Consider the following 13,447-nt stretch of genomic DNA (forward strand, 5'->3'; position numbering starts at 1 on the left):
GTGAGGAGGGCTCCTGAGGCTCATAAGACCTAACACACAAGGTACACCTTGGACAACCAGTGTTGAGATAAGGGCAGCCACATGAAAGAGCAATGATTGATGTGTGAGGTATGTGATAAAGCTTTTGTCAGTGCTACAAACTCCTGAGACAGCAGAGGATTCACGCAGAAGAGAAGCAATTTATGTGTGAGGTGTGTGACAAATCATTCTCTCAGTCATTGCATCACCAGAGGATTCACACCAATGAGAAACTGTTCACATGCAAGGTATGCAAGAAATCCTTCTCAAGGTCATCAAAGCTCTGCACACACCAACGCATGCACCAAGGGGAAAGACAGTGCAAGGTGTGCCACAAGTCATTCTCGTGGTCCTCGCCCTCCATGTACACCAACGTCTAAACACAGAGGAGAGATCATTTATTTATGCAATCATCACACCTCCTGAACCACCAACGCATTCACACCAGTGAAAAATGATTCATTGGTGAAGAGAGTGAACAATCTTTCTTGCAGTCATCAGATATTTGTGTACACCAGTGCATTGACACCAGGGCAAAACCGTTCATATGCAAGACTTGCGACACATCGTTCTTGGAATCATTGACACTGCACTTACACCAACACATTCACACCGGGGAGAAACCATTCAAGTGTGAGGTGTTTGACAAATCATTCTCACGGTCTCGGAAGCTCTGAGTACACTCACGTATTCACACTGGAGAGAGACCATTCAAATGTAAGACATGTGGTAAAATACGCATGCATCGAGCCTCCACAACCACCAATGCTTTCACACGGGGGAGAAATTATTCACATGAGATGTGTGACAAATCATTCTCATGGTCAAGAGTTCCGTATCCACCAAAGCATTCAGACTGGGGAGAGAGCTGTTCAAGTGTGGGACATGTGACAAAGCCTTCAGGCAGTTACCAAAACTCCAGGTCCATCAAAGGGTCCAAACATGGAAGAAACCGTTCACGTGTGATGTGTGACAAATCATTATTGCAGTCACCAACGCACTCACGCAGGAGAGAAACTGTTCACATATGAGGTGGGTGATAAAGCTTTTGTGATGTCCTCAGCCCTGCTGATACACCAGAAGATTCACAGAAGGGGAGAAACACTTCTGCTGTGAGGTTTGTAACAAGGCAATCACTTGCTTCTCTCCTGAGACGCCAGATGATTCACACAGAGGGGAATCAGTGAAGTGCCAGGTGTATAACATACCATTCTCACCAACATCCAAATACCTGTTCCATCAGAGGATCCACACACAGTAGTAACCATAGTGTGTGGTTTGTGATAAAGCTTTTTTGATGTTTGTGATGTGAGATATCATAGAACCATAGAACCATAGAAAATTACAGCTCAGAAACAGGCCTTTTGGCCCTTCTTGTCTGTGCCGAACCATTTTATGCCTAGTCCCACTGACCTGCACTTGGACCATATCCCTCCACACCCCACTCATCCATGAACCCGTCCAAGTTTTTCTTAAATGATAAAAGTGACCCCACATTTACCACTTTATCCGGCAGCTCATTCCACACTCCCACCACTCTCTGCATGAAGAAGCCCCCCCTAATATTCCCTTTAAACTTTTCTCCTTTCACCCTTAACCCATGCCCTCTGGTTTTTTTCTCCCCTAGCCTCAGTGGAAAAAGCCTGCTTGCATTCACTCTATCTATACCCATCATATTGTCATGAACTTTGTCAGAAAAAGTAAAAAGTTTACTTGTCACAAGTAAGGCTTACATTAACACTGCAATGAAGTTACTGTGAAATTCCCCCAGTCGCCACACTCCGGCGCCTGTTCTGATCAATGCACCTTAACAGCACATCTTTTAGACAGTGGGAGGAAACTGGAGCACCCGGAGGAAACCCACGCAGACACAGGGAGAATATGCAAACTCCACACAAATAGTGACCCAAGCTGGGAATCGAACCCGGGTCCCTGGTGTTGTGAGGCAGCAGTGCTAACCACTGTGCCACCCCGCAGAAGTCCTTTACACAATTGTTCAACCTCCTGGAACATCAGTGAACCCACACAAGAACTAACAAACACGTTCTTGCCCCATTTGTCATCAGGGTGTGAATCTCTATCCAAGTTCATAGGAAAGGATGTTCAGTGTTATTGGGATACAGAACAAGAAGCAGCTTTCACTCACATCAAACAATTAGTGCCAACAACACCAGTGCTGAGGTACTATGATGTCAATGATGAAGTCACCCTGCAGTGAGATGCCAGTGAAACAGGACTTGGAGCAATTCTCAAGCAGCACGGACAACCAGTTGTGTTTGTACACATAGTGTTAACACAAACTAAACAATTCTAGAAAGAGTACCTGGTGAATGTCTTGCAAGCATTTCAACCAGTTCCTGTTTGGGACAGAGAAAGTGATGGTAGAGTCTAACCACAAAACACTTCAAAGCATTTTTCTCAAATCGCTTCTATCTGCTCCAAAGGGGTTGCAAAGGCTGTTACGTCATTTGCAGAGATATAATTTGGAAATGAAGTACAAGCAAGGGAGCCAACAAGCTGTTGAGAGCTGCACTCTCTTTGAAGGAAGTGATGCTGGTACAGGCTGTGAAATCTTCCAGATTCAACAAGAATGAACAGCACAACATGCTCTGGAATCATTAAACCAGCAGGGACACTGAATCTGACAGACCAGCATCTTGATCAGATCAAGCAAACGACACAATCGGATACAGCTTTTCAAATGTTACACGGAGTTGTGATGAAAGGATGAAACCATCAAGAATAAAACTGTTGCCGGAAGAGAGTATTGGACAGACAGAGATGAAGTGATTTCTCAAGGTGGCATCTTGTACAAAGGGACTGGGATCATTTATCCCGAAAGAGATGAGAAAAGAGGTGCTGAAGCCCATCCACACAAACCATTGAGGAATGGAGTCCAGTCTGATGAACGAAAGAGAAGAGTTCTGCTGGCCAAAAATCAGCAATGAGATTAAAGACCACATCAGCCAGTGCAGTGCTTCTAACAAAGATCAAGCTAATCAAAATAAGGAGCTGCTCATGACTCATTACATCCCAGAGAGACCATGGATGAAGCTTGGAGTAGACATTTTTTCTCACTGGAACTGATTATTGCATTACAGTCGACTACTTTTTAGACTACCGTTGAGTTTGACCAGTTAACATCAGTTACTACCAGTGAGTTTGTAGAATGCCTAAAAGCATCCTCCGGCTGTCATGGCATTTCTGATGTGGTGATGATTGGGACAATGGCCCTCAATTCATAAGTGAAGAATTCAGTCACTTGTTTAATGATTGGAAAATTCACATCAATGACATATCATCTCCACGCTATTCCCAGACAAATGAAAAGGCTAAGGCAGCAGTGAAAATTGCCAAAGGGATCATCAAAAAATCAATTAGATTCAAGAAATGTGTTCAAGTTAAATGTTAGAGTGGAGAAACACACCTACTGAAGGCATGGAAAGTTGTCCACTACAACATCAAATGTTACACTGCACCCAGACCACTTCTTCAAAGGCTAAAAGACTGACGCCAGAAATAGTAACAGGAATGAGTGACAAGATCAAAGTGAAATTTCAGAAAGACAAACTTCACTCTGCCAAAGCTGTCACATCATTGCCTGAACTGAGAGTTGGAGACTCGGTCAGAGTACAAACATTCAACAAACTCAACAAAAGTCAGCTCACTTGGCAACTTTGGACCTGTGCAGAGAAGTTGTCACCTTGATCATACATGGTGAAAGTAAACGACCAGATCTATCATCACAACTGCGGACATTGACATGTAACCGGAGAAGCTGTTCCTTCACAGCAGACAGCTGATGAAGAAGATCTGATTGCACCAAATGAGTAAGGAACTGAATGACCACCAGTCCCAGAGGTCAACCTGTCTCCAATAAATGCAACGGATCAGTAGCAACAATGATCTCAACAACACTTACCACAGCAACAACATTCCCCAGAGAGACACCACCACCGCAGGAACCAGCAGACACTGGATGAACAGCCAACAACAATTACACATGTACCGTAAGAAGACCTGAACACTTTAAAGGCTATGTCTGCAATGTGTGTGGAGGGAGAGGAAATTGGAACAGACTCGGAAGAACAAACAGTTTATTGTTCATATGTCATAATTTTCTTTATGGACTATGTATGTGGACTAATTTGTAAATAGTGCATGGATTTTTTTCTGTAGAAAGTTAAGTATTTTCCAGTGGCTTTCTTCCTCTTTAATATTTGTTCAATAAGTTATTGTGAATGATGTTTAGAGATGTCTGGGGTAGAGGGAGAAGGAATGTTGTGGGATAATTCCAGTTTTTACTGTTCCCCTCAGATCTCTCTGTAAATGTTTCTGTTATAGAAGTGTCTGATTGCAGACAAGGTCGTTGTTTGTGAGTTTTGTTTGAATAAAAAGTTTTGACGTGTGGAAAACTTTGGGTGTCCAAGTTCAGTCAATCCAGGCCTTGGGTTTGCTCCACTTTCAGCCACGAGAGGAAGACGATGGGCTGGGTGGTTGCAAATGAAGGAAAATTCTTTAATTATTGTTTAATTGCCACTGCTTTAGCCGCTGCAGTCCCTATGGTGTAGCTATGCCCACAGTGCTGTTAGGGAGATCGTTCCAGGATTTTGACCCAGTGACGGTAAAGGAATGGCAATCTAATTCCAAGTCAGTATGGTGATTGGCTTGGAGGGGAACCTCCAGGTGGTGGTATTCCCATATATCTGCTGCCCTTGTCCTTCTAGATGGTAGTGGTCACGGGTTTGGAAGGTGCAATCGAAGGAGCCTTGGTGAGTTGCTGCAGTGCACCTTATCAATGGTGTACACTCTACAGCTGTGTAATGGTGGTGGAAGAAGTAAATGTTTAAGGTGGTGGAGGGAGTGCTGATCAAGCAGGCTGCTTCATGCAGTGATTACTCTCATATTAATTGACATTCTGTCAGATACAGTAAAGCCCAGTGCTCTGCTCTAGTTACAAATGGAGAAATATTTGACAACCGAACACAGATGGAGCTAACATCCACTGAGTTTATCCAAGCTGATGGGACTATGTCAGTGAAGCAATTCTTGCAGTAATCATGCTTGAAGCGTGGGCGGGAATGGTAAATTGGTTTGCTCCATCTAACTCTGGAATGATTTCTATCTTGTACGGAGAAATTGGGGACGCTGTGAAAAGAATAAGTATATTAAATAATCCTGGTGCATGTCACACTGGAAAAGTTTGTTATCCGATTGTATTATGGAACAGCAGATGTTAAATGCCAGGCTGCCGAAATCCCAAAAGGATACTTAGAATATGCTATCACAATGGTTTGCAATTTGTATATCACAAGGAGTTATCTGAAGTCAAGATTAGTAAATTCCAGACCATGTGATGATTTTAAATATTGAATTCAAACATTTATTAATACTGAAAAATAAAATAACATTTAAAGACACAAGAACATCTTCAGAAAGTTAACAGCAATTTACAAACATTTCTTAAAAGAAACTGGACAAAATAAACTCAAAGCCTATCTCCCATTTCAACCAACCCCGAGTGTTCACGGGTCTGGCTTCAACCCACACACACTGTCTTCTTCAAGATTTCACAGTCACCCCACAACAATGTTCAACCTCATTTTCAATATGATTTTTGCCCTCTCATTTTACACTATATTGTTTCTACAATATTTTATAAGTTGCTCAGAATCAATCAACATCATATTACTTTATAGCTACTATATTTAGAAATAAACTCACTATTTTCTCTCATACATTTACGATCTCCAAATTGTATATGTTTCTGCCTCATGTAAATTGCTTCCCTGGCCCCTGTTCATTACCACTTGCCCTCATTCCTCCGATATTGATGTTTAGACCCTTGCAGTCCATCTGGCTCCGATTTAATTAAACCAGTCACACCCATACTCACACAGTATATAACAATATGATAATGAGATTAAAAATTAAAAGCTCTCAATTTCCTCACGCACAGCTACATTGGTGTTCCAGGAGGTCAGAGAACTATTTGAAAGCTTTGACGCAGAACCCACAGCTGAATGCTCTCCCGTGTGGGTTCACTGATGTTCCACCAAGTCTGATGACTGTGTGAAGGCTTTGTTACAAAATTCCCAGTGGGAGGCTTTCTCCTCCCGTGTGGGTCCTCTGGTGATCCAGGAGGTTTGAGGAGCGTGTGAAAGCTTTATCACACACCTCACATTGGAAAGGTTTCTCTCCTGTGTGGATCCTTTGGTGTTCCAGGAGGCGGGTTGGGTGGGTGAAGGCTCTGTCACACACCTCACATTGGAAGGGTTTCTCTCCTGTGTGGATCCTCTGGTGTTGCAGTAAGCTCGAGGGGTGTGTGAAAGCTTTCTGACAGACCTCACAGCTGAAGGGTTTCTCCCCTGTGTGGATCCTGTGATGGTGAAGGAGACTCGATGACTGGGTGAAAGCCTTGCCACAAACCTTGCACCTGAATGGTTTCTCCCCTGTGTGGGTCCGCTGGTGGATCAGGAGGGTGGATGAGAGTGTGAAACCTTTAGCACACACCTCACAGCGGAAAGGTTTCTCCCCTCTGTGAGCTCGCTGGTGGACGAGGAGTGTGGATGACTTTACGAAAGCTTTGTCACACACCTCACACTTGAAGGGTTTCTCCCCTGTGTGTGCCCGCTGGTGTAGCAGGAGGGTCGAGGAATGTGCAAAGGCTTTGTCACAAATCTGGCAGTTGAACTTCCTGTCCCCTCGGTGAATGCGCTGATGCTGCAGGAGCGTCCATGACTGAGCAAAAGATTTGTCACACACCTCACATCTGAAGGGCCTCTCCCCTGTGTGTGTGCGCTGGTGGATCTGCAAGCTCGAGGGGGTCACAAACACTTTGTTGCAAAACTCACACTGCAGCAGCTTCTCCCCTGTGTGAATGCGCCGGTGTTGGAGGAGAGTCGATAGGTGTTTGAAAGCTTTGTCACACACCTCGCACCTGAAGAGCTTGTCCCCTGTGTGAATGCGCCGGTGTTGGAGGAGAGTCGATAGGTGTTTGAAAGCTTTGTCACACACCTCGCATCTGAAGAGCTTCTCCCCTGTGTGAATGCGGCGGTGGTGGAGGAGAGTCGATGGGTATGTGAAAGCTTTGTCACATATCTCACATCTCAAGGGTTTCTCTCCTGTGTGAACACGCTGGTGTTGTAAGAAATTGGATAACTTTAAGAAAGTTTTATTGCAAACATCACATGTGAAGGGTCTCTCCCCCGTGTGAGTTCTCTGATGGTCCATGAGGGATGATGACTGAGAGAAACTTTTATCACACACCTTACATTTGAACAATTTCTCCCCTGTGTGGATGAGCTGGTGTTTCAGGAGGTACGATGATCGGACAAAGGTCTTCTCACACACTTCACACCTGAATGGCCTCTCTGTGGGGGTGGGCTGTGTGACTGGTGGCTGTGCAGAGACTCCCTCAAATTGTCCACATTCAAATGATTTCTCTTCCATGTGGCTGCACTTGACCTGCAAGACGCACAATGTCCTCACTCAGATTTTCGACACACTGGTCTATCTGTGAGTGAAGAGCTCTCGAAAAGATCTACATCACATGTCATTACTTGTCAATGTTTCACAATCATAATGAATCGTGAAAGCTCTCTTCAAATTCAGAGCTGCCCTCGCTCTCTCTCCGCACCCTGAATGATATTTAGTGGATGTTTCAATGTTTCAGGTGTGTCACTGAGTTTCAATCTCTCCTGTACAACTCCAGCCACTCCATTACACTCCCTCCATCCCCTGCACTGACTGATATCCCATAGTCTGACCTATGGAGGTGTTGTTAATGATTGGACACTGATCAGTTTCATTGATTGTTGATTAAATTCCTGTTGAGTGATTGGATCACTGGAGCTGGTTTTTCTGGGGAGCTATCCCTTGGCTGACATTAGGATCTCCTCCGGTGATGAATAGGATCCGTGATCCCTGTCCTCGTCTTTAATTCAGGATGATTCTTCTGTAAAACAATAAAAGAAAAGCCACAAGTTCTTTCAACTCCTTTGAATGTTTTTCCCCCTCACTGGGAGACAGCTTCACAGCGACGAGCAGTAGGATAGAGAACCATGAGAGGATTCACGCAGCTTCTACTGAACGCCTGCTCACTTTCTAACTTTTTATACAATAAACAACAACAACTTGCATTTATATGGTACCTTGTCCCAAGGTAATAGTAGTACAGATGACCCAAAATTTGCTCAAAGAGACAGAAATTAAGGAAAGTCTTACTGGAGTAATTGAAGAGAGCAGGAGGGCATGTCAGCAGCAGCACCAGGCATCCCTAAAAAAGTGAAATGTCAACCAGGTGAAGCCACAGGACTACCTGCATGAAAAACATTGGGAGCAGCACATGATAGACTGAGCTAAGCAATCCCACAATCAACGATGGATCAGATCTAAGCTCTGCAATCCTGCCACATCGAGTCATGGACAGTGGTCAACAATTCAACAACTAACTGGAGGGGAAAACGCCACAAATATCCCCATCCTCAATTATCGGGAAGCCAAGCACATTAATGCAAAAGTTAAGGCTGAAACATTTTTAACAATCTTCAGTCTCCTCTCCATCTCAGTCTCCTCCTGGGGTGCCAGTCTTCAGCTAATTTGATTCACTCTATGTGATATCATGCTGTGGGCCCTGACAATGTTCCGGCAATAGTACTGAAGACTTGTGTTCCAGAACTAGCTGTTCCCTAACTGAACTGTTCTAGTACTGCTACAATACTGACATCTACCCAGCTATGTGGAAAACCCAGGTATGTCCTGTACACAAAAAGCAGGAAAACGCCATCCCAGTTAATTACTGCCCCATCTTATTCTCAGTAATCAGCAAAGTGATGGAAGTGGTAATCGATAATGCCATCAAGCAGCACTTACTGAGCAATAACCTGCTCACTGATGCTCAGTTTGGGTTACACCGGTACCTCTCACCTTCTGACCTCATTACAGCCTTGGTTCAAACAGGGGCAAAAGAAAATGAACATTAACTCAAGGTGAGGTGAGGAAACGTCACAGCTGCATTTGACTGAGTGTGGCAGCAAGGAGCCTGAGGAAAACAGGAGTCAATAGAAATCAAATGGAAACCTCTCCATTGGTTGGAGTCATACCTGGCACAAAGAAAGATGGTTGTGTTTGTTGGAGGTAATCATCTCAGTCCCAGGAAATCAGTGCAGGACTTTCTCAGGGTAGTGTCCGAGGCCTAACCCTCTTCAGCTACTTCATCAATGACCTTCCTTCCATAGTAAGGTCAGAAATTGGGATGTTTTCTGATAACTGTACAATGTTCAGCATCATTCGCAACTCCTCAGATACTGAAGCAGTCCATGTCCAAATGCAACAAGACCTGGCCAATATAATTTACCAGAATCTGAACTGGACTAGTCATCGAAATACTGTGGCTACAAGAGCAGGTCAGAGGCTGGGAATCCTGTGGTGTGTAACTCACCTCCTGACTCCGCAAAGCCTGTCCACCTTCTACAAGGCACTAGTCAGGAGTATGATAGAATACTCTCCACTAGTCTGAATGAATGCAACTCCGCAACACTTAAGAAGCTCGACACCATCCAGGATAAGCACCTGCTTGATTGGTACCCCATCCAAAAACATTCCTTCCCTCCACCACTGATGCACAGTAGCAGCAGTGAATACCATCTACAAGACGCACTTCAACAACTCACCATGGCTCCCTCAATAGAACTTTCCAAACCACCAGTTGCAAGTTCCCCTTCTGTCGATGAGTCAGACTCCTGGAATTTCCTCCCAGCCACATTGTGGGTGCACCTACACCTCAGGGACTGCGTGTTTTAAGAAGGCAGCTCAGCACCAGCTTCTCAAGGGCAATTAGGGATGGGTAAGAACTACTATCCTAGCCAGAGATGCCCGCATTACATGAACAAGTAATTGAAGCAAATCATGGTCAAAGGTTTGAAAACATTTCAAGCTGCATTATCAGACAAAATGTCACATACAGCGTATTCGGAGAGACGACCAAAACACTCTTTCATGGTGGATGCAGGAATCTGAAAGAAAAACAGAATATGCTGGAAAATCTCAGCAGGTCTGGCAGCATCTGTAGAGAGAGAACAGAGTTAACATTTTGAGTCTGGATGACTCTTTGTCAGAGCTGAAGGCAATGAGAAATAGGATGATTTATACTGCTATGGTGGGGGCTGTATGGGGGGAGTGCTTGGGCCAGCGATTGGTGGCGATGGGGGAAATTGACAAAGATGTCTGGGACAAAAAAGACACAGGGGATGTAAATGGTGGTGATCAGGGCTAAGAAGGGTGCTGCTAGCAGCCCATTAAGAGATCAGAATGTGTTAATGGCAGAACAAAGGTAAGCAGAATGCCAAAGGAACAGATAGCAGATGACTGTAGTGGGAGCAGTGAGTGTAATAGACCAGATTAAAGGATGTGCACGTGAAGCACTGCTTCATCTGAAAAGATTGTTTCGGCCCTTGGATGGTGAGCAGAGAGTTGGTAAAGGGACATGTGTAGCACCTTCTACAATTGCATGGAAAGGTGCTGTGGGTAGTGGGTGGGATGTAGGCTGTAATGGAGGAGTGGACCGCGGTCTCCTTGAGGGAACAGTCCCTGCAGACTGCTGACAGTCGGAGTGAAGGGAAGTGGTATCATGTGGAAATGCTGGAGGATGGTCTTTTGAATGTGGAGATTGGTGGAGTGAAAAGTGAGGACAAGGTAGACTCTATCTTGGTTCTAGGAGGGGGGTGAGAGCAGTGGCGTGGGAGATGGGTCAGACATGGATGAGAGCCCTGTCAACCACAGTGGGTAGGGAATCATGATTAAGGAAGACATGTCAGAAGCATCGTTTTGGAAAGTAGCATCTTCGGAACTGATGCGATGGAGGCAAAGCAACTGAGAGAATGGGATGTAGTCCTTACAGGATGTGGGATATGAAGAGCTGTAGTCGAGGTAGCAGTGGGAGTTGGTCAATTGTAAATGGATACCAATGGATGGTTTATCACAAAAATGGAGACAGAGAAGTCAAGGAAGGGAAGGGAAGTGATGCAAATGGACCATGTGAAAGTGACAAACAGGTGGAAATTGGAAGTGAAATTGATCATTTTTTTCCAGATGAGAGCATGAAGCGGCACCAAAATTATCATCGATGCCCAGATAAAGGAGTTGTGGGAGGAGGGCCACAGTCGAACTCCCAAATATCCTATAAAGAAACAGGCTTAACCAGGATCCCTGTGGGTACCCATAGCCACCTTTTATTTGGAGGAAGTGAGACAAGTTGAAAGAGAAATTGTTCAGGGAGATTCAAAGAGCTCCATAAGGGGAGAGAGATAGAGAGACACAGAGGGCAAGGAGGAAGTTCCAGAGAGTGGTGCCCAGGCAGCTGAAGGTACAGCCGCCAACGTGGGACAATTAAAATCTGGGAAGTGCAAGAGACACAATTTGGCGGAGTGCAGAGATCTGAGAGGGTTTTAGGTGGGGCTTGGATCAGGAGGTAGCACTCTCACCTGGGTCAGACGGTTGTGGGTTCAAGTCCCATTCCAGGACTTGAGCAGTGAGGCTGTACACAATGCAGTCATAAGGGACTGTACTGTCAGAGGTCCCATCTTTCAGATGGGATGTTAAACTGAGACCCCTTCTGTGCTAAGGTGGGTATGAAAGATTTCATGACACGATTTTGAAGAAGAACAGGGAAGGTACCCTTGGTGTCCTGACCAATATTAATCCCTTCATCAACCCCACTAAAAACAGGTTATTGGATCATTATCATATTACTGTTTGTGGGATTGATCTGTGTGTACACTCACTGCCACATTTCCGACATTACAACAGTGACCATACTTCAAAACGACTTAATTGGTTGTAAAAGGCTTTGGGATATCTGGTGGTCATGAAAGGCTCAGTATAAATGCAAGTATTTCTTTTTTCTCTTATCTGAGGGGGTTACAGTCATGGGGGGTTTGGGGGGGGGGGGGTGGAGGGTGTCGTGGAGGGATTTGAAAAGACAGGAAACATCCAGATCACTCTCGGCCTTTTGGCTAAGATCAAGTGTAGTATCGACATGCTGTGCTTGGTTGAAGTCATTAGATTACATTTTAGCTTCATTTGAAGCAATTTTTAAAAGCGGCATCTTGTCCTTTTGGCTAAGATGCAAATGAGATCAAGCCTTGGAAGAGGACCTGTGCCTACTCCAAACAGCTTGGATCATGTAGATCAGGCCCAAGACAAGAGGTGAGAGCCCTGTCTTGTCAGCTTGGATCGGGAATGTCTCAACGTGTTGAGACTCTGAATTGGACTTGATTTGATTGAATTGGAATCAAAATACAAAAAAAAACAACACACAGACAGAACTGACCATTCACAGTCCATTGGATAATCACCAGCTTCCAACACATTCACACAAATCAACAATAGGAAATCAGTAAGAATCCTCAGACACTCTGCCCTCCCAGATAATCACACCTCACCTTCTCATATTCAGTAATGATCTATCAACAAAACTCAGCCTGTAAATCAGAAGGGAAATGCTTCCAATAAACACACTCAATATCCAACACCCAGCTCCAATCAAACAGCTCAGCACAAAGCACTGAGTAAACAGGTCTCTCAGCTGGATCTTCTCACACAGCATAAGGGGCATTTCCACACCTGATTCCCCACAGGATAGTCAGACTGCCTGAACATTCGTGTGGATATTATGCAATGTAATTGTTATAAATTCTGCTCCTTCACTCACCATCTCCTCACTTGGTTTTCAGTCCCTACAGGAAGTGAAGCAGCTGTGAAAGAGGAAGAGGAGGGAATGGGCAGAGTGGGTGGGCTCTCTGATTGAAGTCTCTCACAGCCAATGCAAATATTTCTGGAGTAACGAGTTTCCTGAAGTTTGGGAAACTGACCGGTGAAACGGAGGCGACTTTGAGCAGCAGATCAGGAGGGGATTTAAACTTGTCATTGTCCCATCTGAATAAAACCTCACTTATTGCAGCTTCTCCATTCCCGCTCTCCGTCTTGCCCCCAAATCCTCCGCCCCTTCCTTTCAGGCTAACTGCCTTAACCATCTGTACCTCTGTTGTGCCATTCACACATTCTGACCTCTTAATGGACACTTTTAGCACCTCTCTCAGCTGACTTTATCCTCATTTACATTACCTTTGTCCCCCCCCCCCCTCCCCCATCGTATAAATCTTTTCTGATTTTCTTCGCCCTGAGCTCTGACGAAGGGTCATCCGGACTTGAAATGTTGGCTCGATTCTCTCTCCAGACCTACTGGCATTTTCCAGCATTTTCTGTTTTTTGTTTCAAAATACAGCATCCGCAGCATTTTGCTTTTATCTTACTGTGCAAATTCCCTTGTCGCCACACTCCGGCAATTGTTCGGGTACAATGAGGGAGAATTTAGCATGGCCAATGCACCTCACCAGCATGTCTTTCGGACTGTGGGAGGAAACGGAGC

General features: G+C 44.8%; 3 protein-coding genes and 1 non-coding gene across 4 annotated transcripts in view; 1 reads left to right on the forward strand and 3 right to left on the reverse strand.

Moving 5' to 3' along the window:
- The window catches only part of LOC144497015 (uncharacterized), a 507,438-nt gene extending 494,817 nt beyond the window's left edge, over positions 1 to 12,621 (reverse strand). Inside the window, exon 1 of the mRNA XM_078217705.1 lies at positions 12,578 to 12,621. The gene's annotated coding sequence lies outside the window, so the exon portion shown is untranslated. The remainder of the gene's footprint in view (positions 1 to 12,577) is intronic.
- LOC144497031 (uncharacterized) overlaps positions 1 to 13,447 on the reverse strand; it is a 94,996-nt gene that overhangs the window by 31,511 nt on the left and 50,038 nt on the right. The gene's annotated exons all lie outside the window — the stretch shown is intronic.
- LOC144497059 (uncharacterized) overlaps positions 5,449 to 13,447 on the reverse strand; it is a 28,642-nt gene continuing 20,643 nt past the window's right edge. The window contains exon 3 of the mRNA XM_078217791.1: positions 5,449 to 7,287. Coding sequence (XP_078073917.1) covers positions 6,103 to 7,287 — 1,185 coding nt within the window. The 3' untranslated portion in view covers positions 5,449 to 6,102. The remainder of the gene's footprint in view (positions 7,288 to 13,447) is intronic.
- On the forward strand, positions 12,012 to 12,211 carry LOC144498080 (U2 spliceosomal RNA). Its single transcript, XR_013498637.1, has one exon. It is a non-coding gene; the product is annotated as a U2 spliceosomal RNA (small nuclear RNA).

The sequence above is a fragment of the Mustelus asterias genome, chromosome 8, assembly GCF_964213995.1.
Source record: "Mustelus asterias chromosome 8, sMusAst1.hap1.1, whole genome shotgun sequence".
Taxonomy (NCBI): Eukaryota; Metazoa; Chordata; class Chondrichthyes; order Carcharhiniformes; family Triakidae; genus Mustelus; species Mustelus asterias.